The 25000-nt window shown below is 39.0% G+C and overlaps 1 protein-coding gene across 1 annotated transcript in view; it reads right to left on the bottom strand.

Annotated features, from left to right (window-relative positions):
- The window catches only part of LOC137641382 (RING finger protein 17-like), a 1982860-nt gene that overhangs the window by 1848986 nt on the left and 108874 nt on the right, over positions 1–25000 (bottom strand). The window contains exon 3 of the mRNA XM_068373901.1: positions 11925–12016. Within this exon, the coding sequence (XP_068230002.1) occupies positions 11925–12016 (92 nt within the window). The remainder of the gene's footprint in view (positions 1–11924; positions 12017–25000) is intronic.

Below are 25000 nucleotides of genomic sequence, written 5' to 3'. Positions count from 1 at the left end.
CTGATCTATGATCTTCAAGCTGTGCACGATATTGAAATGGCTCCTCCGAAATTCACGCAAAGTTAAGTTGGTGCTTTGCATGACACTAAAGCACTACTTAAATAAGTGCTTGGTGTAGAGCTTCTTAAAATTAGAGATGACTTGCTGGTCCATGGGCTGGAGGATAGAGGTGGTGTTCGGTGGAAGATACAGCACTCTGATAAACTTGAACTGGTTGATGATATCATCTTCGAGTCCTGGGGGGTGAGCAGGAGCATTTTCCAAGCAATGAACGCACTTTTAAAGGCAAATTCCTCTCCTGAAGGTACTTCCTGACAGTGCCAAAACTTGGTTTACCCATTCAACAAAGAAGTGCTTAGTAACCCAAGTCTTAGAATTAGCACGTCAGAAAACATGCAGCATGTCCTTATTGACTATGTGCCTTAAATGCCCTAGGGTTTTCGGAATGATGAACCAATAAAGGCTTGATTTTGCAGTCCTAGCTGGCGTTGGCATATAGGGCAAGAGTCAACCAATCCTTCATAAGCTCATGTCCAGGCATTTTCTTCTCTTCGGTGGTGATGTATGTTCGACTATGCATCTTTTACCAAAACAGACCGGTTTCATCACAATAGAAAACCTACTGCTCTACGTAGCCTTCATCCTCCACGATCTTTTCGAACTTGACAAAATCGTTAGCAGCCTTGGTGTCCGAACTTGAAGCCTCTCTGTGCCGAACAACTGAATGAATCCCGGTCCGTCTCTTAAATTTCTAAAATCAACCGCGAGACGCCATGAATTCCTCCGTCGTAGGATCGGTTGAACTCTCCCCCGAGTCACCCTCGGAGCCCGCCGCCTTCAAGTCACAATATGTAGCAATGGCCTTTTCGCAAATGATCGTTTCAGTGATCATATCGCCAACAATCTCTTTGTCTTTTATTCATATTAACCAAAGGCGTTCCACCTCCTCCAGAGTAGGGCTGCGAGGTTTTGAAATAATGGTGGTCCCCTTCAATGGTTTGACTGCTTTAATGGCTGCCTTCTGCTTGATAATCGTCGAGATCGTAGACATATTCCCGCCATATCGTTTAGCCAGATCACTCACACGCACACCGCGCTCATTTTTTTCTACAATTTCTTTCTTCACTTCTAATGAAAGCATTGCCTTCTTCCTTTTCTCAGCACTACTAACACCTGTACCGAAACCAAGCTTCTTAGGACCCATGATTATACGCAAAATAAAAAATGAAACGTGAAAAAATGAAGATAATAAGCACTGTCAATAACTGACCGAACAGGGTACAACACACGATGTACACGAGAACAGAGAACTGACCGACACGACGTTCACTGGCGTCCCTCTGACGTGCTGCCGTCTACCGGTGTAAACAAGAAACTATGACCGACGCTTCGAAAATATTTTACGCGTATGGTCTCATCAGATGTTCGAGCATGATGTAGGGTGTTGTGACGAGAATTCGATCGAATTTAACCTCGGATGTTGGAGCAATCGTATGTAGAGGTACCACCGTATATAAATATACAGTATAAATATACATTATATATATATATATATATTATATATATATAAAAATATATATATATATATATATTATGTATTTATATATATATATATTTATAATATATATATATGTATATATAAATATATGTGTATATATATATATATATATATATATATATATATATATATATATATATATATATATATTATATATATATATATATATATACGAATAAATATACATATATATATATTTACATATATACATATATATTTATATATATATATATATATATATATATATATATATATATATATATTTATATATATAAACATTTTGGGATCAAACCCTAGCCCCTTCTAATGAAAGGCCAGGTCATTTCCAACCATGCTACCAGAAGCCATAAAAGAAGTCGGTACCTAAATGCTTATCTGCAGTTCAAGATTCACCTGGCGAGATATGTCTCTTACCAGCGAGTTTCCCCCGACTTCCTGGCCCACCAGGCGACACAATTGATAGTAATTCATTCAAATTACCCCTAAGGAGTCAATATGGATAAATATCAACACAATATTGCACTTAATTAGAAATAAATTTCTACCTCATACTTGGGATCAAACCCAAGACCCTTCTAATGAAAGGCCAGGTCGCTTCAAACCATACCACCAGAAGTCATAAATGAAGTCGGAACCTAACTGCTAATCTGCAGTTCAGGATTTACCAGGTGAGACATCAGTCTTTTACCAATGAGTTTTCTCTGACTTCCCGGCCCACCAGGTGACTCAATTGATAGTAATTCATTCAAATTACTCCTAATGAGTCATTATGGATAAATATCAAAATATCGTGCTCAAATAGCAATAAATTAAGAAGTCCTGCTTAAATGTGGATGTCATGAGATTCAAGTAATTAAAGTTTGTGACACAACTTCTAGATGTGTTCAATCTACTGTAATCCAGACATGGATAATTCTTTCTTCAATTGTCTCATGTTTAAGGCTAAAGTACAAGATGATGATAGAAAGGCCTCTTTTGTCTTTGCTGATGATTTCAATGCTCACCATAAGAAGAGGTTAAATTCTGTTTCTCCTACTGATCAGCACGGCTTAAGGGTTTTAGACTTTGCCTCTGAATCAGGCTGAGAGCAAATCTCAAGTGAAGCTACTCGCTTGTCGTAAAATTGCTTGGACCTCGTATAAACAAACTCCCCTGGCGTTATAACAAGTACGGTGGTCCTCCAACTGGGACATCTGATCATGCCTTGATTTCATTAGCAGCGAAGACTGAGCAGCCTGTCACTGATGTATCATACCCATGTAAGCTTTATATGAAATCTCAAGCAGAATGGAATGGGATTTTGAGTGATCTTTAGAGCATGCATTCATCACAATTGTATAGAAGAGTTGATCCTGTTTTCCCTTTGAATGAAAATCTAGTTAACACAATTGACAAGTGTATCCCTTCTCGTGTGCTTAGGTCCCAGGTGAAGGACAAACCATGGTTCAATGACGATTGTAGATGTGAGTATTTGGAAAAGTTAAAAGGCCTATCATCTTTGGATGGGTAACAGATCAGATTTGACCTGAAACTCAGTTTAGAGCTTTTGCTCAGAGTTTATGCTTCAACTGAAAAGGAATACAATTTGACCATTAAAATAACCATTTCTGGTACAACCCAGGAGCATAAGTGGTGGAGTACCCTAAAATTAGCACTCTTTGGTGTTGATGCAACAGTTCCTCCTTAACATAAACCATATGGCTCTGCCACTCACTGTCCGAAGGAAAAGGCAACTCTTCTGGCCGATGTGTTTGACAGCTAGCAGAGTAATGATAATTTGATATTCCTCATTCCTGTTTTCCTGAGGGTAAACTAACTAGTTTAGCTTTCCAATCACATGAAATTGAATCTCTTCATTGACCTTGATGCCTTATGGAGGTGTAGACCTAAATAGCATATATATATATATATATATATATATATATATATATATATATATATATATAATATACATATATAAAGACTGCAGATTTCTTTGCTCCAAATTTATCTGTTATTTTGCACAAGTTAGCAAGAAAAGGTGCTGTTACCACTTGTTGGAGAATTGGTAATGTTACTCTTACGTCTTTATAGGTTTGCCGTAGGTAATCACCTGTTCCATAGTTTGCAATTTGGTTTTCGTAAAGGCCTTTGAGCATGTGATCCCCTTCTTAAAACCTCCAATGCCGTACAGAAATCCCTTGATTGTGATCAGGAAGTTCATATGATAGGCCTTGATATTAGTGCTGCCGTCTACCATGTTAATCATGAGGTGTTTTCATACTCAAACAGTTGGGAGTGGGCGAGTTGTTTCTTAGCATTATAACTGAATTTTAAGTAATAGATCAGAAAGTTTTTGTTGATGGGCACCACAGTGAGTACAGGAATGTGATATGTGGTGTTCCTCAGGGTAGTGTTCTTGGCTCATTACTTCTCATACTATATACACATGAGATGTGGTTTAGCCTAGAAAACTAGCTTGTTACATATGCAGATGATGCTACACTTTGCATCAATTCCATCTCCTTAATGTAGATCTAGGGTTGCTGAATCCCTTAAAAATAGTCTAGCTAAAACTAGTGCATGGTGCAAGCTATGGGGCATGAAGTTGAATCCTAACAAAACTCAAAATATGATTATAAATAGGTCAAGAACAGTGGCTCCTCAACATCCAGACCTCAGCATTGATAATGTTTCTTTAACTCTGTATAACTTTTTAAAATTTTAGCCATGATTCGACAGCTAATTTACTTTCGAGAAACACATTAGGTCTGTATCTTCTTCCATGGCACAAAAAATTGGCTTGTTGAGAAAGTCTTTAAAGATTTTTGGCGATCAATCTATTCTGAAGAAGTGTTTTAATTCTTTTATTCTACCTTGTTTTGGGTATTGTTCTCCTGTCTGGTCTTCAGCTGCTGATTCTCATCTTAATTTGTTGGACAGGAACTTATGGTCTAAAATCTTTTTATTCCTGATCTAGATATTAATCACTGACACCATCGTTTAATTAGTTTCTTATGCATGATGCACAAAATTTTTCATAATTCTGATCATACATCCTATATATTCATATCTTCCCGGACAGTTCCATCCTATTTGTAATACTAGACATGCAGATAATTCTAATAGTTAGGCTTTTTCTATCACGTCTCAATACTACACAGCATTCTAGAAGTTTTATTACAGCTGCAACCAAGTTGTGGAATGATCTTCCTAATTGGATAGTTGAATCGTTGAAATTTAAAAAGTTCAAACTTGCAGCAAATGTTTTTATGTTGAATGGGCAGACATGAGTCTTTTTATGTTTTATATATGAAATATGTTTTGATTTTGTTAGTCTTCAAAATATTTTATTCTAATTATTCATTATTTCTCATATTTCCTTATTTCCCTGCCTCATTGGGTTATTATTCCCAGGGCTAATAGCATCTTGCTTTCCAACTAGGGTTGTAGCTTAGCTAGTAGTATGTATGTATATAAATATATAATATATATATTATATATATTATATATATATATATATATATATATATATATATATATATATATATATATATATATATATATACAGTAGGGTCCCGAATTATGCGAGAATTTGGTCGATTAATGACCTCGTGTAAATGGAAAATCGCGAATTTCGAAACACACAACTAACAGAAATAATTCCATTGCGGCCATGGCAACCAGCAATTTGCCTATTCAAATGTGTTTACTACCCATTTCCAATACTTTCTTTGTACTATACTGTATTTCTTTATAATATCAAATTGTTCTTGTAAATAAATAAAACATTTAATATACTTTAAAGTTCTAATAACTTGAAAAATGGTTGAAATTACAACCAGGATAGGTGTAAACACCATATATTTCCCGTTATAACACAACCCAAAATACAGACAAATTTTAATGTTTGTCATATCTATTGTATAATACAACTGGTGAATAGCAAAACCATCACTCTATAGACTAGCTTGTTGTATGATTGAAAATCCAGAATTATCAAAATAAAGGCGATTTTATATCATGCGTTTCCTAAACACGCTAAAAAGCACAATAGAAAACGACAACTAATGTTTTGTTTACGTTTATCTCTGATCACAACGAAGAAAGACGCATTTATACATCTGTGTTTTTGAATTGACAGCAATTTTAACCAAGTATAGATTATATGTTGAATTTGTTATTACCAATGTTCTAATTATTTTTTATTAGAACTTTCAAATAAATGAAATGAATGCCATTTATGAAATTTTTTTCTTTATGATGCCGCCTGAAACGGAAACCTTCCATTTGTTTACGCTCCATCTTCGATCATAATAAACAAACGAATGCATTAAACACACATGATCTAAGTCATAACTAATGATATTACAAACATTTAGTAAACATTATGTTATTACAAATATTTTACTTACCGTATCCATATAAATTCTGGAAATTTTTTTTTCCTTATGTGTTTAATCCACAATAGCAAACTGCCGCTAATGACAGAGTGATAACTTACGATATTTCTAAACTGTTACGAAAGATAATTGTCCTTTCCATATCCAAAATACTTTTCCTAACTTCAGTTATAAGTCAACTTGTACCCACCTCAATTATGGATCCATATGCAAAAAAGGTAAAAGAAGAAAGTACTAGGCCTATTTTTAAAGTCACCGAACAATTAGGTTACCCCTATAACGTTCGATGTGGGGGAGGGAGGGAGAGAGAGAGAGAGACGAGATGAGAGAAGAGAGAGAGAGACGAGAGAGAGAGAGAGAGAGAGAGAGAGAGAGAGGGAGGGATGGTTTTTAAAGTACTAAACAATAAATAAGATAGGTTATAACACATTGGTGTTTATGTAATATTAACTGTATAGATGGTTTGAATAAGTTAAGAAATGGTGTAAACAATTCTTTGTTATTGTATTCGCGCGGAAGCTAGACATCAGCTGATGTGATCACAGCCAAAAGTAAAACAAAAATAAGTTAGCAAATACTCGATTTTTAAAACACACCCGAAATTTTGACAACATAAGTACATGTTTTTATTTATAGCGCAATTGACATTTAAAGAGTAAAAATTTTCTGGAATAGAATGGTGATTTCCTAAAAAATAGTGGTTTGCGGACGAAATCGGTTACCGTATTTTAAGCTATGATTGAAATGGATGTATACACGGTACTAATTTTTTCGTTTTGGTATTTAATTGACACTTCAAGAAAACCGACTTTGGTTTCTTCATCTATTTGTAAGTCATTGTATAAACGAGAGAGAGAGAGAGAGAGAGAGAGAGAGAGAGACGAGAGAGAGAGAGAAGAGAGAGAGAGAGAGAGAGAGAGAGAATCAGCTGTTGTAATTGAATGTCGTGTTTTTGTTTCGTGTACCCCCTGAAGCGAGGAATTGATCGCCACAACTAACAATATTCATGTTAATTTCATTCTTAAACTCAAGTTGCCATATGTGAACTATGGTTTTATTTCTTACGGGGGGAGAGAGAGAGAGAGAGAGAGAGGAGAGAGAGAGAGAGAAGAGAGAGAGAGAGAGAGAGAGAGAGAGAGAGAGAGAGAGAGGGAGGGATTTCTGCCATCAAATCTCTCTCTCTCTCTCTCTCCTCTCTCTCTCTCTCTCTCTCTCTCTCTCTCTGACTCTCTCGATTTTATTTACCGTCTACTCTACAAACCAATGTTTGCAAATCAAATGTATACTGTTTAAAATATGACAAAATATTGACGACTCGTTACCTTAGTTTAGGCTATTCACTGCCGATAAACGAACCCCAGTCTACTCGTGAAAACCTTGAACGCCCAGAGGGAAAAATAAGGCTTTTAAATATACTGTACTAAACAAAAATAATGCTTTAATATACCATCATTAACACTACCATTACAATTATCGTAAGGTTGGAGAAAGATAAAGATTGCCGAGAACGTAACCACTTTTCTGTTTACATTTTGTCAGCTGGACTCGCACAGTTAACAGTTGATTTCTTTGTTGATGTGGAATTTTATCCTTAAATAGGCTATTCATTATGAAATTATGTTAATGAAATGTAATGTTAATATTGTTTTGTAACATTTATTATAAATCACCGTATTTAGGGCTACCAATATACTTAACCCTGGATAGGTACGCTCCTCGGACACCCCTTTAAGGGTATACTCGGACGCGAACGACCCCGACGCCAAAAAAATTCTTGAAAAATCAGTTTTTGCAGTAACCTCCTTTTTTCTTTTGCCAAAAAAAGCTTCAATGAATGCTTAAAACAACTGTAAAGATAAATACTACTCATCTGCAGAAAAACTATTTATTATAAATATTTTAAAAAATTAAGTAGAAAAAAAAAGACGACATAAAAATTCATAAAAAAAAAGTTTATACATATATACACAAATCCTTTTAGGAATTGATTCTTGAATGTTTAGGACACATCTTGATGTATTTTGGATGAAGTCAGACCCATGGAGGTGAAGATCTGAAATGAGAAAAAAAGGGTAACTTTTTTTGGCCAAAAAAATTTGTCCAAATTTCATGAATTTTTTTGGGTACCCAAATGAAATAGGAAGTGGCTAATTTTTTTAGGGAATAAACATATGTTATCCTAAAATAGAAATATGTAAAAAAATCTTCATTATTTTGTAAATTACATTTATATCAGGGGCCATATCTAAAGGTAATTTTTTGAGTACTTAGAAATTTCGTAAAAAAATACATATATTTAATATATAATATGATATTTATGCAGGTAAAAATATACCAAAATATCACAAATTCTATAGGTAACAAGAATATATATAGATAGGGCAGCTTACGCTTCGGATATGTCCACAAAATGGCCGCCAACCACACTGACTCAGACTCCCTAATCTGCCACTTGAAATGTAGGAAGGGTATGTCAATTTCAAGGTGTTATTTACTAATCTAATTATTATTGGATATGCATAAAAATTGTATGGTGGGTTGCTGGATAATTGTCGATTATTTTACGACTATAAAATTAAAATTCTGACCCAAAAAAATTTTTTTGAAGGGAAATAAAATCGAAAAAAAAAAATGTAAAACAATATAATATTTTAGCTAAAAAAATTTGATGATATTCAATCAAAAAAAAAGTAAACAAAATTTTCCGACAAATAAACATCTAGAGGAATCATTACTCTGTGATAGTTCCTTAGTACGTAGTAATTTTGAAAGAATTGGGAAAAAACGAAAAAATGGCAATCACCGGAAAATCGAACACATACCTATATATACGCCATATCTGGCTAAAAAAAAGATAGGCATGGGTAGCCAGATCATCTAGAAACACTTTCCAACACTATAAAAATATAAGTTTTGCGACACTACTTGCCAATTCCTTACGGTAACATGACTAAGCAAAAAAATGCAAAACAAATAAAAAGGGGCACTCGCGGAAAAATGGCTAACATTCTAATATACGGCATTTCAGAAAAAAAAAATTCAGCCACGTGCTAGGCAAACCATCAAGGCACATTTTCCGACAAATAAACATCTAAATGAATAATTACTCTGTGATAGTTCCTTAGTACGTAGTAATTTTGAAAGAAATGGGAAAAAACGAAAAAATGGCAATCACAGGAAAATCGAACACATACCTATATATACGCCATATCTGGCTAAAAAAAAGAAGATAGGCATGGGTAGCCAGATCATCTAGAAACACTTTCCAACACTATAAAATTATAAGTTTTGCGACACTACTTGCCAATTCCTTACGGTAACATGACTAAGCAAAAAAATGCAAAACAAATAAAAAGGGGCACTCGTGGAAAAATGGCCATTCTAATATACGGCATTTCAGAAAAAAAAAATTTCAGCCACGTGCTAGGCAAACCATCAAGGCACATTTTCCGACAAATAAACATATAAATGAAATATTACTCTGTGATAGTTCCTTAGTACGTAGTAATTTTGAAAGAAATGGGAAAAAACGAAAAAATGGCAATCACAGGAAAATCGAACACATACTTATATATACGCCATATCTGGCTAAAAAAGAAATAGGCATGGGTAGCCAGATCATCTAGAAACACTTTCCAACACTATAAAAATATAAGTTTTGCGACACTACTTGCCAATTCCTTACGGTAACATGACTAAGCAAAAAAATGCAAAACAAATAAAAAGGGGCACTCGCGGAAAAATGCCCAACATTCTAATATACGGCATCTCAGATAAAAAAAAAAGGACATGCCCAACCATCAAGGCACACTTTCTAACACATAAACATGAAAAAAAAATCAATAATATACGGCAATTCCTTACTACGTAGTAAATTTTTACAAATATTGAAAAAAAAAACAGAAATTGGCAACCGCAGTTAAATACCCAATATACCAATAACTACGTCGTATCTGACAAAAACAAAATCACGCATGGGTAGCCAGATCATCTAGACACACTTTCCAACACTAAAAAAGCAAAAGTTTTACGACACTATTTCGCAATATCTTACGGAAAAATGACTTGGCAAAAAAATGAAAAAAAATGAAAAAGGGACACTCGCGGTAAAATGCCCGACATTCTAATATACGGCATCTCAGATAAAAAAAAAAGACATGCACGTGTTAGCCCAACCATCAAGGCACACTTTCTAACACAAACATGAAAAAAAAATGAATAATATACGGCAATTCCTTACTACGTAGTAATTTTTACAAATATTGAAAAAAAAACAGAAATTGGTAACCGCAGTTAAATACCCAATATACCAATAACTACGTCGTATCTGACAAAAACAAAGTCATGCATGGGTAGCCAGATCATCTAGACACACTTTCCAACACTAAACAAGCAAAAGTTTTACGACCCTATTTGGCAATATCTTACGGAAAAATGACTTGGCAAAAAAATGAAAAAAAATGAAAAAGGGACACTCGCGGTAAAATGGTCCTCGTGGTGATGAACGACATTTTAACTAAAAAAAAAATCATGCACATGGTAGCCAAACAATCCACCAAGACTTTCCACAACTGATAACCTATACAAGTTGCACCATTCTACGACAATTTCATAATACGTAATAACTTTGATAATTATGCAAACTACCTTAGAAGGGTAAACTCGGTCGCGCTCGACCCCGACGCGTCTCAGAAATCGGGGAAGGAGTACAGCTACAGCAATGCACATCTGGACACTACTAGAGCGTGTAGGGGAGACACCTCCTGCAGGTCGATCACCCACAAATTCAGTCACGGGGGTGAGTCACGTGAGAAAAACCTGTTTTTTTTTGACGCTCGGGGTCGCAAACGACCCATCGTACCTATCCAGGGTTAAAAAGACAATAGATTTGATACATTTTGTAGTGCTTGACTCGCGAACTTTGAACAGCCTCGCAGATACAGAAAATTTATTTTTGAAAAATAGCGATCGCGGAAAAGGGGAATCGTGTAATTTGAAACCGCTTAATTCGGGACCCTACTGTGTGTATATATATATATATATATATATATATATATATATATATATATATATATATATATATATATATATACAGTATATACAATGGTCTTCCACTGTCTTTGATTAGAGTTCTCTTGCTTGAGGGTACACTTGGGCATGCTGTTCTATCTTATTTATCTTCATGTTTGTTTTGAAGTTTTAATAGTTTCTATGTAAAAAGTAATTGAATGTTGTTACTATTCTCAAAAATATTTTATTTTGATTGTTTATTACTTCTCTTGTAGATTGTTTAATTCCCTACTTCCTTTCCTCACATGGGCTATTTTTTCCCGTCGGAGCCCTTGGACTTCTGGCATCTTGCTTTTCCAAGTAGGGCTATAGCTAGGCTTGTAATAATATAACAATAATAATAATTAATCAACCTCTTGAGTGAAGAAGAATTGTTTGGTAATCTCAGTGTTGTCAGAGTATGAGGACAGAGGAAAATGTGGAAAGCATGGGCCACACACCAAACTATTTGGTTTATGTGTAAGAAAAGGAAAAATTGCCAGAACCAAAGAGTGGGATCCAATGTAGTAGTGCTTGGCCAGTCAAGTGACCCAGTAACTCTCTAGCAGTAGTATTTCAACAGGTTCCTGGTGGCCCTAACCACACTACTACCTATTGAACAATATGCATAAAAAGATTTTAGTATTACCTTACGTTTTCTTTTTTTACTCTAGTATCTGTATAATAAACTTTGTATTTCTTTCATTACATGAGTTAATTCAAACCGACAACAAATTTTAGTGTTAAATCTTAGACTTATACCAATCAATTACCCAAATACTAATAACTCAGCAGACTCGGGCATTACTGGTTGGACAAAAATATTTTTAAAACTTTCTCAAAAAACACATATAAGTACAATAAATATATAAAAAAAACTATACTACCTTACCAATATACAGACAAACATAAAAACCATAAATTAATGCACTTACCCACGGCCACTCCACTTTGGACATGCATCATGAACCAACCCATATAAGTAAAGATGTTTGAATCTTTCCTCTCCACTTCCCAAAGTAGTTTTCTGGAATTAAAAATTTATGAAAAGTTTTTTTCTGAAGAAAAAAACTTAAGTGTTTAGCACTGTTTGAAGCTAAGATCTATGACCAAACACTATAACTAAATAACTTATCAATGAAATGAAAAATATAAAAAATATGACAAATTTGGAAATAATTTGTACTTTTCCTAACGAGACAAACCTTTAGCTATTTATTGAGGTATTACTTTCGATGAAGCTGAATGGACGAGCCATTAAATTTTAGCCAGGGTTAACTACCCATCCAGCTAGTTAAGGAGGGTAGGGGGTAGTTAGCTAACCCCCTCACTCACACACCTACGACTGTACTTCACTTTTCTTAGAGGTACGATTTCGAGGGGGACAGAGTTGGCAGGTAAGTTTGTATAAATAGATAAAGGTTTGTATCGTTAGGAAAAATACAAATTACTTCCAAATTTGTCATTTGTTCCGTAACTGGAATACAAACCTACGTTATTTATAGGGGTGACTACCTGCCAATCTGGCTTTTTAGCTTTACCCAGGGATTCCTTATTATGTATGTTAGTACACAAATAAGGAAACCCTAAAACCTCGCTAAACCTTGCTAAGCATGGTCTGCCGCCTACACAAGCTGTGTGTTTAAGTTACTAGCATTGTGACTCAAGGTATAAGTTATTCGAGTCTGTAGGAATTAACAGAGTTGATCAAGACATTCCCAATACCACCTCACCAGGGTATTATTATTATTATTACTAGGAAATCACCCTAGTTGGAAGAGCAAGATGCTAAAAGCCCCAGGGCTCCAATAGGGAAAAAGCCCAGTGAGGAAAGGAAATAAGGAAATAAATAAATGATGAGAACAAATTAACAAGAAGTCGTTCTAAAAACAGTAACGTCAAAACAGATATGTCATATAAACTATAAAAGGACTTATGTCAACCTGTTCAACATAAAAACAATTACTGCAACTTTGAACTTTTGAAGTTCTACTGATTCAACTACTCGTTTAGGAAGATCATTCCACAACTTTGTAACAGCTGGAATAAAACTTCCAGAATACTCTGTAGTATTGAGCCTCGAGATGGAGAAGGCCTGGCTATTAGAATGAACTGCCTACCTAGTGTTACGAACAGGATGGAACTGTCCAGGAAGATTTAAATATAAAGGATAATCAGAATTATGAAAAATCTTATGCAACATGAATAATGAACTAATTAAACGACTGTGCCAAAGATCAAAATTTAGATCAGGAATCAGAAATTTAAGAGACCTTACGTTTCTATCCAACAAATTAAGATGACAATCAGCAGCTGAAGACCAGACAGGAGAACAATACTCAAAACTAGGTAGAATGAAAGAATTAAAACACTTCTTCAGAATAGATTGATCGCCAAAAATCCTTAAAGACTTTCTCAATAAGCCAACTTTTTGTACAATGAAAGATACAGGCCTAATGCGTTTCTCTAAAGTAAATATGCTGTCAAGAATCCCACCTAAAATTTTAAAAGTCATACCAAGTTAAAGAAACATCAATACTGATATACAGATGTCGAGGAGCCACTGTCCTTGACCTACTTACAATCATACTTTGAGTTTTGTTAGGATTCAACTTCATACCCCATAATTTGCACCATGTACTAATTTTAGCTAGACCTCTATAAAGGGATTCAGCAACCCCAGATCTACATTCAAGGGATAGAATTGATGCAGAGAGTAGCATCATCTGCATATGCAACAAGCATGTTTTCCAGGCCAAACCACATGTCGTGTGTATATAGTATGAATAGTAATGGGCCAAGAACACTACCCTGTGAAACACCAGATATCACACTCCTATACTCACTATGGTGCCCATCAACAACAACTCTTCGAGTAACATTATTGATACAATACTAGGTTACACAAGGGAGTAATGGTTTACCTGCAGTGGTTGAGGCCACCTTGCGCAGAGAACCAAGAAGCCTAATTTCTCTAAGAGAGGGGAGGGTGAAAAAAAGAAAGAGCCAGTCATTCCTTTTCATTCACAGACTAAAACCGGGTAAGCAATGCCCTCAACCTTCTACTACTTGTCCAATAAGGAGCTTGAGGAACTAAACCAGCTGTTGTGCAGCCACCACAGGACCGATAAGAACGTCTCGAGTTTCCTGTGGGTCAAAGTCTTGCAGGTCATGAGCGGTGAAAGACATTTGAGGTTTCCATGCCTCCTTGCAGAGCCTGCATCAGAGTATTTTCTTTTGAAGGCCAGGGATGTAGTTACGCCTGATATCGTGCCCTCTGGGACGACCTGTTGGAGGAGGATCTGGATTCAGTGCATGATCAATCACCCTGGAAAACCAAGCAGAGATGGTGTTTTTCATGATGCTCCTCTTATTTCGCCCAGTACTAACGAAGAGCTTAGGCACACGGGGACGAGGTGCTGCTGTTCTCTTAAGGTAGAGCCTCAAAGATCTGGATCGATAGTTACAGAGCGAAGATTCGTTATTCAGAAGGAATCGAACCTAGGATCTGATAATTCTGGATTCCGAGTCTTGGCAACAAACTCGATGAGGATATGTCCACTCCTTTCAGTTTAAAGTCGAGACTCAAAGCTGAACGACAGTCTTTTACTTCCAAAACTGAAAGGCGCATTTCCTCCTGCTGATACATGAGGCACTCCGTTATTGCTGAAATAGTGGCATCAAGCAGAGAGATATCCCTTCCACGACACCATCCACAGAAGACGTTTCACTTCACCAGGTAGACTGATACTTCACCAGGTAGACGTCCTCTTCGCAATTGTTGCGAAAATCTTCTCTGACTGAGGAGATGCTGGATAGTCTCTAGGCGTGAAGACGAAGCAGAACTACTTTTTTGTGGAAATTGTTGGAATGTGGCTGCCTGAGTAGATTGTGTTGTGGAGGAAGATCTCTCGGAAGTTCTGACAGGAGCTGCAAAAGGTCTGGAAACCATTCCGCATGATGCCATAGCAGAGCTGCAAGGGTCAATGAGAGGCTGACCGATGTTCTGGCCTTGTTGAGTACTCTTCTCATCTGTCAGAATGGGGGAAAGGCGTGAATGTTGATGTCTGACCGTTGGTAGAATGCATCTTACCAGAGAGCCTTGGGTATGGGACTCGGGATCAGTATAATGGGAGCCTGAAGTTCAATGACATAATGAACAGATCCACAGACGGAGAACCCCACAAAGTCAGGACTTTGTTGGCTACTAGATGATCCACAGACCATTTGGTACCCACTAACAGAGTTGCTCTGCTCAGGTTGTCGGCGAGCACATTCCTTTCCCGGGAACAAAAGCGAACTGATAGTGAGACCGAGTGGACTTCTTTCCAACTCAGTATCTCTACTGCTAGATGGGGTAGGGGCTGCAAAAAAGTACCTCTTTGCTTGTTGATGGTGTTGTTGCTCATTACCACTGATGAAACTATTGAAGAGCCAGGAAGACGGCCTTCATCTCTCAAACATTTATGTGAAGGTACTTTTCAAACTCTGACCAATGGACTGAGGTTCATGTGATGCAGCATGTGGCTCCACCTCTTTTGATGCGTTGGAAAACCTCACCAAGTCTAGGGGTAGGACGAAAAGATTGACAATCTTCAGCAGATTCTCGTCTGCCACCCATCACACGAGGTCCGTCTATTCCTACGGTCCCATGAGGGATCAGCGTGTCCAGGGAATTGAGGGCCTAATTCCAGTTGGAATTTAGCTATCATTTGGAGGGATCATATCCTGAGGCGGCCGTTGAGAACTAAACAAGCCTGACGCTTTGGCATTTAGTGAGTTATTAGAATCATATTGACTAGTGAATAATGTCGACTGTACAACTACTTTAACTGGGCATACGTTGTTTTAATTGATGACATGAATAATATTGTATCTGATATAAAAGTTGAAGAGAAATGTATTATCTCCCCAGTACATAAACTTATTACGTTTAGTCTACCTCTACAGAAATATGCATTAGTAAAGAAAATAAACTTTAGACATAAATCAAATTTTTCCCCTACAGTATATAGTGAAGAAGTTACAAAGAAAATAAACGATGCTATCAACATTTCCTGTGATCATGATGACCAACGTCTGTTGGGAGCTAAGTGTGTAGACTGTCTTACGAACACTTATAATAAAGCGAGTAAAAGTGAATATGATACCATGTGCTCATCAATGGAAAAGACTAACTGTAAAAGATCAATCTCCTTGGTTTGATGGAGAGACTTTGGTGAAAAGAGGGGAAAACACGTAAAGAGAAAGTGGAATAGGTTAAAAACTGATAGGGTAGAATACAAAACTGCTACGTGTCAATATAGCTACCTACTAAGGAAAAAAAGTGAATACTATAAGAAAAAGATCCTCGAAGCAGCCACAGACACAAATAAGATATATTGTCTCCTAAATGGTATAATGGGAAATGGAAAAGAAAAGAAGCTACCTGATAGATATAGTGACAAGGAACTAGCAAATAATTTTCTAGTATTCTTTTTAACCAGGTCATTTGTAAATACTCATCAGATTAATGATACACCAGGCACACAGATAAAAATTAATAAGATTTAACAACATAACACAAGATGACATCAACAGGATTATCAAGAGAGCGTAGAAAACAAACTGCGTGATCGATCCTATGCCAATATCTGAAGTACTTGGAGAGAGAAACTTTTCTAGTCTAGCCAAAATAATAATGAGATTAGAAACTGCAAGCATTGATGAATGCAAGTTTCCAAAATCTGAGAAAAGGGCTATAGTCACACCAGTTCTGAAAAATGCTCTGATCTACCAGGAATTAAGCTCATATAGACCTATTTCCAATCTATCCTTTGTTTCAAAAGTGCTTGAATACGTAATTCTTGAACAACTATTCAAGTCACCTAGAAGTAATAGATGCTTTGCCTGACAACCAGTCTGCTTACAGAAAACTACTCTCCACAGAGACAGCCATCTGCTCTGTTGTAAATGATATGCTGGAAATGATGGACGAAATAAATGTGGCATTTTTAACATTGCTTGATCTCAGTGTTGCTTTTGATACAGTTGTGCATGAACTGCTACTAAATGATCTACGGTACATCAGCGTTGAAGATCAAGCTTTCGAATACCTAAAAGACTACTTGGTTGGTAGAAATTACTAAGTACAAATTGGATACTCTTATTCATCATATGAACCCTTAAACAGAGGGGTACCCCTGAGGAGTGTACTTGACCCAATCTTATTCAGCATCTATACTATTGGTCTATCAAAAATACTACAAAGGCGTGGTGTGAAGTTCAAACTATTTGCGGATGAAACAATTTTACTTCTCCATAAATGATATAGATGACAGTACTGAAACTCTAAACCATATCCTTGATAGTGTTAGAGAATGGATGATAGAGAATGAAATCAAAACTGAATTCATGGTGGCGGTGGGTAAGAAAAACAGCGTGAGAAACTTGGGTGATACTCAAATGAACATAAATGACTTGGTGCTGACATCTAGTAAAGTTCAAGATCTAGGTGTATTTCTTGACTGTAACCTGTCTCTCAATGTCCAAATAAATAATGTAATAAAAACTGCTGGTTATCGTCCAAGAAATATTGCGTTTACAAAAAAGTACCTGGACGAAAATTCTGTAAAAAAAAACTTGTGATAAACTGTGTTGTTATCAGGATTGACTACTGCAACTCCATCTATTACAATTTACTAAAAGTGCAACTTAGGAAATTACAAAACAATAAACAGAGGAGCAAGACTGATAAAAGGTGTCCCACCCCTATACTAATTGATTTACACTGACTGCCAATAAAAGTGAGAATTGAATTTAAAATATGTATAATAACCCACCAAGTTATCAGAACCAGTTGTCCTAAATACTTGAGAATTGCTACATATTGCGCAGCCAACAAATCGTGTCGACACGAGAATAGTTACAGATGACTTCAAACTATTGGAACCTAGATATATGTCTACTGTAGACTTCAGAGCCTTTAAATATGCGGCCACGAGACTATATAATAAGCTCACACAAGACATCCAAATGATTGAAGACATTAAGGCTTTCAAGAGGAAACTGAAGACTCTCTTATTTCATCAGTCATACAACAGTGACAATTTAACAGTAAATGAACAATACACGATATGAAATGTTAAATACTCTGAATAAACAAGGTGAAACGACAGTGGAGGTCCTGTAGAGAGTGGGGTTCTGGAAACGCAGCCGTCAAAGTAAAGTAAAGTAAGCATGAGAAGATGGGTGTCCGAGGAGACTTAAGTCACCTTTGTGCTGGGAACTCTCCTCATCTGAGAAAAGGTCTCATGACCTTCCTCAGGCTCACTACCCTATCATCTGATGGGAAGGTTTTGTGGAGGTTGGTGTCATTCTTAGGTATACCAGTCTTTAAGTGGGAAGTAGGGATGACTTCTCTAGGTTTACCATGATCCCCGAAACTTGGCAAAGCCTTCAAAGTTTGTCTCACAGATGAGGAAGGGTTGCCACCAAGTCTGCTAGAATCCGGCAGTTGTCCAGGAAACTTAGGAGACGGATGCCGAATCTATGAGCCCAGGATGACACTAGGGCGAACACTCCCGTAAAGACCTGGGGTGCTGTGAAGAGACCGAAGCACAGTACTTTGAACTGGTATTTTTTGTTGTCTAGACTAAATCTCAGATACTTCCCTTAAGATGGATGGTTTGGGATTTGGGAGTATGCGTACTTTAGGTCCAACGTGCACATGAAGACCTGTTGTCTTACTGCTTGTCTAACCTTCTCCAATATGGTGTGGACTTTGGGCCAGCTACTTTGGGGATTTCTTCGCATAGGAGCTCGTTGACGCTGGGGTCTCTACCAGTGGAGGGAGATGAGGGAACGGGACGCGATACCCTAAACGTATTACGGAGACTGTCCAAGGTTCAGTCCCGAGCTGCATTTTCTCTCTACGGGAGGACTTGGAGCCTATCTTGACCTTGGCAGGAAAAGACTTCTTCTAAACATCTTGCTGTCCATTACTGCAGCCCTATTATTGTCATTCCCGAAGAGGCCAGGTGTGGACTGCTCGACTCCCTCTGCGGGATTTGTAGTCCTCGATGAGGACTTGTTTAAGAGTCCCTAGACTCTACACAGAGGAGGAGGCCTCTAGTACCAAAGGTCTAGGTGTTACAGCCTTCTGTTGGTCACCCGTAGAGGAAAAGATGACCACTCTGTGATCTCTCAACACTTCCTCACTGAGCGAAGGCCAGAAAGAGTAAAATGAGGACTCTTCCCCGAGAGATAACTCAATCTAACTGATGAAGAAGTGGGTAAGGCAATACCTGACCTTGCCTTGGATACCCTAATGGGGGTGATGATGTTCCTTAGAACGGCGTCATTCTGGCGAATGTAGAATATGGTCAAGGCCTGGTTATTGTGGCCGAAGAGCAGGCGAAGAGTGCTTGTGAGTAGTCACAAGTCGACGAGCTGCTGATGGGGAACTGCTGATCGCCTGCTGATACTTTAGTGGATCGGCATGATGACAAACTGCGAGCAGCGGGGAGGGTGTCGTTTGCCTTCTAATCTTTCTGGGGAATGACAGGCAGAGGGTGACCTAGTGGGTGCTTGAAGGCTGCTGGACGGAGAACTGCCGGTGAGCATCGAGTTGTTGGTGATCGGCAATCAGTGAGCCAAAGATGGTGACTGACGAGCGGACGAAGGCTGCCTGGTCAGTTGGCGAGCGGTGATCTGCCGTCAATTGTGGGTTGCTGTGGCCTGATTGGTAACGTCTCTGCCTGGTGTTTACCAGTCGGGGGTTCGAGTCCCGCTCAGATTCGTTAGTGCCATTAGTGTCTGCAACCTTACCATCCTTGTGAGCTAAGGTTGGGGAGTTTGGGGAAGCCTATAGGTCTATCTACTGAGTCATCAGCAGCCGCTGCCTCGCCCTCCCTGGTCCTAGCTTGGGTGGAGAGGAGGCTTGGGCGCTGATCATATAATATAGAGTCAGTCTCTAAGGCATTGTCCTGATTACTAGGGCAATGTTACCCTTGCCTCTGCTATTCATGAGTGACCTTTAAACCTTAAACCTTTAATTGGTGGGTTGACTTGTTGATCAGCGAGTTAGAGATCAAAGAGCCGAAGATGAATGGCGAACCACTAGATAAGTCAGCAAGCGGCTATCCAATCTCGAATGACGTACAGTCACATGCCGACGGGTCATCGAAGGATGAGCGACTAGGTGGTTTGAACTAGCTGGAGAGTCATGAACCAGAGTTCGTTGACGATTAGGTAGTGAGTAGGTCTGACAAGGGCCGTATGGCTTGTGAACTACAAGAACAAGGAGAGTTCGAGGTCAGAGGCGAAAGGCAATCAGCGAGATGCCTATTGAGAATCGGTGATCGGTGAGCTGGAGATTGATGATGGGCGAAAGTACGAGCAGACATCATTCCACTAATTTGCAGAGTAACTGAACAATTTCAGTGCTCTGACCATGGGGTTTACAACCAGTGTTAGCATGTTTGAATTAGTGAATTTGAACAGCACCATTTGCACAAATTTTTTTTTGTGTGTGTTATTGACAGAAAAAAAACACACCTAAAGGCTAGTTCAACAAGCAGCTGTCAGCTACCATCATGTGTGCGACGGCAGCCAGGGACTTGTCCCCCTCCATCCTTTTTGAGTCCCCTCGTGCCAGAGTGGAGAAGGGAAGGATCATGAAGCCACGATGCCTCACCTTACGGAGTCAGAAGAAAGGACCCACCTCGTCCACCTAACCAGACTTGGACCACATCCATGAAATTTGAGAACAACAGAGGAGAGAGAGCAGATTAATGAAGCAGAAGCAGAGGACAGCCAAGACACCACCGCTCATCCTGCCCAGCAACCACCAACACAACAGACCAACAACAGCATGTCTACCCAGAAAACCAGATTCAGGCTTACTCCTGGCCCCAATACAACCTCCTATGGTGCCATAGCCGCTTTGGAGGCCAGGAATCCACAAATAAAGACGACAATTGAGACAAATCGCCGTAGACAACTCGTCATCTCTGCCCAGGACAAGGAAACCACGGACTTCCTGGTGCAGCAGGAGGACATCCAACACCTCAACCCTTTAGACAAGTGGGCGACCATTATCATCAATTACGACCAGGACCTACCACTTGAACCAGTGCTGAACAACCCTTCCATTCTCTCAGCCAAGAGATGCGAGACGAAATCAGGAAGATCCCACAAGCTAGGAGCAATGATCAAGGGACAACGACCTAAACAGATCTCTTTGGGTTACTGGGAAAATTTTCCACACAGAGGAATACCTCCTGGAACCTCTCAGATGCTTCAGGTGTCAGAAGTTTGAACAGTCTGTGGGGTTTGCAGCAGCATACAGTACCCCAGAGCAAAATGCATCAAGTTCAAGGCCAGGAAACACACATTGCTTGGCAGAAGAGATGAACAGCAAGACTCCAATGCACCGCCAACCTCCAGGTAGCAGATCGTCACTACACCCTGCAGCCACATCGAACATACCAACCTCCTAACAACCACACCTCTCCTCAACCTAACCACATCTCCCGACCTAATCCTGGTTCCTACCCTCTTCTGAACCAGTTTGCTAATTTTAAAATAATTCTCATTACTCCCTTTAGCTCAGCAACTCAGCAACAAGCACCATTGGTGGTTTTGTCTTTCTCTGGGGAGGCATAGTTATATTAACAACTTTTTCCAACCAGTCAGCAGGTCTATATACATCCAAATTGTTTGGTATCCTATCACAGAGGGCACCCATGACATTTAAGTTATTAATTTTAATATTAGTGATGTTAAATATTGTATTAAATGCTTCTTCGTGATTATTATAAGATATCCATGAATGCCATTTTTCATTTTCAAGTTTCATTCTTATTTCTTTTATTACTACATAGCATTTAAATGCTTCATATAGCATATCATGATCAGTATCTAATGGAATTTGGGTAACATGAAGGATTCTCAGTTTCCCTTTGTTACCCAATTTACTTGGTTTTAAAACACTAGTAGGGGGGTCCTGTTTTGTTCCTAGGTCATCAACTGAATTTCCCTTAATAAATTTAGCAGAGGTCATCAACAGTGATGGGGGAGAGACGCGTATCCAGGGGATGGGGGTTCGTTGCTTAAAGAATTCCTAAGATGAGGTTGAGATAAAGTGATTAGTTTGATTTACTTCCTCAAGAATGTTAGGCCATGACAAGTCAGAAAGGAAATTTGCACTCTACACTAACGGCAAAATGAGAGTATACTTCCCAAACAGTCCACTCCATACCATTCCTGAAGGATAGCACCAAAAGAGATATAGAGGCACAGGTGTAAGCTGAACCTGCCTGTTAGGACCGATACCAAGAAACTATGGAATAATCCTCCCCATATCTGTGAAGAGCGCATTGAGGCTCCTGAAGCAGAAGGCTTGCTAACCTTTTCTTTACGTGAACGACAACATTCCCTAGAATGGTGTCGTTCCGGCGAACGTTGACGATGGTCAAGGGCTGGATCCAAAGATCACTGCGCCGTACACGAGCGATCACGAGCAGTCACCTGTAGACGAGCTACTAATGGGGACTGCCAGACGCCTGACTATCATTCAGGGGATCAGTGAGTTGGCAAACGGTGAGGAGCGAGGGGTTGATGTCAGACTTCTGATATCATAGAAGATCAGTAAGTCGCTGGCGATCGCCGAGACAAAGGTGACTGAAAAGCAGTCGAGAGCTGGCGAGCGATGAGCTGTTGGTGATCGGCGAGCCGTCAAAGAATCGCTAACTGTTGGAGAAGTTCGCAAATGTCTAACTGTTGGAGAAGTTCGCAAATGGCTAACCGTTAAAAGTTTGCAAATAGCTAACCGTGGGCAAACAGTTATCAGCTGCAAGTGTAATGAGTCAGCGAGGGACAAGAGACCAGATGGCTGGAACCAGCTGGTGAACTACGAATAGTAGTTGGTTGCTGAGCAGTAGGCGAGGAGGGTTGGTCTGACGAACGCGGCAAGGCTGGCGAACGACGAGACCAAAGAAAATAGAACAAGAGAAGGTCCGGAACCCGGTGGCACAGGGTGAGATTGGCGAGTCGGACTAAAAATCTCTCGAGATGGCGAATCCTCCGAAGGAGATCAATCAGCAGCATATGACGATGAGATAAACAGCCGTCTATTTGCCGAAGGCAAAGGAGAATGTCTGAGGGGAAGAGGGCCACGAACTCTATGAGGGTGACGTCCGGGAGACCGAGCCTCCACACGGGAGGGCTGATCAGCAGGCTGGTCACTAAAAGTGGTCTCTTCTCACGAACAAGAGGTGATAACCCGCAGGAGGGACTTGCCTTGGATTTTGCTTCACCCCCGAAGGATCAGTGAGGGGGAAAGCGCAGTCTTCTGCAGCGGCCGGAGGAGAGGACGAGGCAGGACCGGAGTCAGCAGGAGGGACCACAGAAGACTCCTCAGGGTTCAGAAGATCAACAATAAGCAGAGCCATCGGGTCAACCTCCAAAGCAGAAGAATGCTGCAACTCTGCACCCCTCTGAAGGGGCTGCAACAATACCTCCTTCGGAGGCGGGCCGGCCAATCCCAGGGACGACCATACCAGAAACACATAAAAAAGTAACAAGGATTCCCCTGGGTGAGATGCGGGCCCGCTTTGCTAGGAGAAGCAACATCGTCTCTCAAGAACCGAAGCTGTCCAATAGTTGAATGGCATGAGCTGTCCCCGGGAGGAAACCGGCCGAGCAGGAGCTTCGGCGTAAGGGGGAGGAAGAAGAATCCGCTTTGGGTTTCTTCTCCTTCTTCTGCTGGCGCCCAAGAATTTCACACTGGGAGGCAGACCACTCCCAGTATTCAATACAAATGTTGCCGGTATCACACCGTTGACCTCTACGGGCGGGACACAAAACAGTGAAGATCAGTTTCGATGGAAGACAAATGTCCCGCAGGAGCGAACTTCAGGTCCAGGGCAGGTATGCATCGCAGCAAGGAAGGCATAAGCACCCACAAACTGCAAAAGAGAAAGCACAAAAAGATTAGTAAAAATGGGTGTCAAAATATTGGTGAGGAGGAAGAACGGTAACAACCGTTCTCCATCCAAACCACAAATAAAGTGAGGCTCTTGGCCCAGCTGTGTGAGTAAAAGGAGTAGCTACTAACCCCCACCCGCACTAACTAGTAGGTGGGTGGTTAACCCTCACTAAATTTCTAATAGCTCGTCTTTCAGCTTTGCCGGAAGTAATGCCCCTATAAATACTGTTGGTTTGTATTTTATTTACAGAACAAACCAAATTTAATAACATTCTTCTACATGTACCCAATACAAGGCTATCCCTGCTGCCATGCATTGAAAGACTTACTTTCTTGGAAAGCTTTAATTTCTTATTTCGTTAGCAGACCATCTGATTGCTCTAAAAAATTATTTCTTAGAATAGACAACGATTCTACATAATTTTCTCAGCTTACTGAAATTTATTTGCTATTCTCACGGCAGGTTATGGAGATATTTAAATCCCACGTTCAAGAACTGGAGAAGAACGAAGCTTCAGCAGCAGGTGTTTTCATTATTTTGGTTAATTCAAGAAAAGTTAAATCATGATGAAAAATTATTTGGGTATCAAGTTCACAAACTTCCTGAAAATATAGACATTACTGAAGCTCAAGAGACAACTTAAGACTTTACATTACTTCTCATATCATCAGTGACATATTTGAAAAAAAAAAATGGACTCTCATGATAATTCAACATTTGGAAAGTTATCAAATCTAAATCTTCAAAGAAATTCCTTCCCAAAATATGAAAAATTTGTAAAAATTGTAGAAGATTTGAAGTTAAAGGATAGGCTTAATTAAGACATAGATAACTCCATTTCACTAATTCAAGAAAGTTTCAGCAAGATAAAAAAAAAATGCAAACACTAAAAGGCCCAATTTTAAAAAGAGCTAATCATAAGTGCGTCAATATTTTGAAAATAATTTCGTTTGCTCTTTCAATCCCTGGAACATCAGCATACAATGAATTCCTTTTCAGTGTAATGTCATCTAAATGGCTAAATGAAAGAAATATATGGT

Source organism: Palaemon carinicauda, chromosome 5 (genome assembly GCF_036898095.1).
Source record: "Palaemon carinicauda isolate YSFRI2023 chromosome 5, ASM3689809v2, whole genome shotgun sequence".
Lineage (NCBI taxonomy): Eukaryota > Metazoa > Arthropoda > Malacostraca > Decapoda > Palaemonidae > Palaemon > Palaemon carinicauda.
Note: the sequence above shows the minus strand (reverse complement) of the source record. Positions and strands in the feature narration are given on the sequence as shown.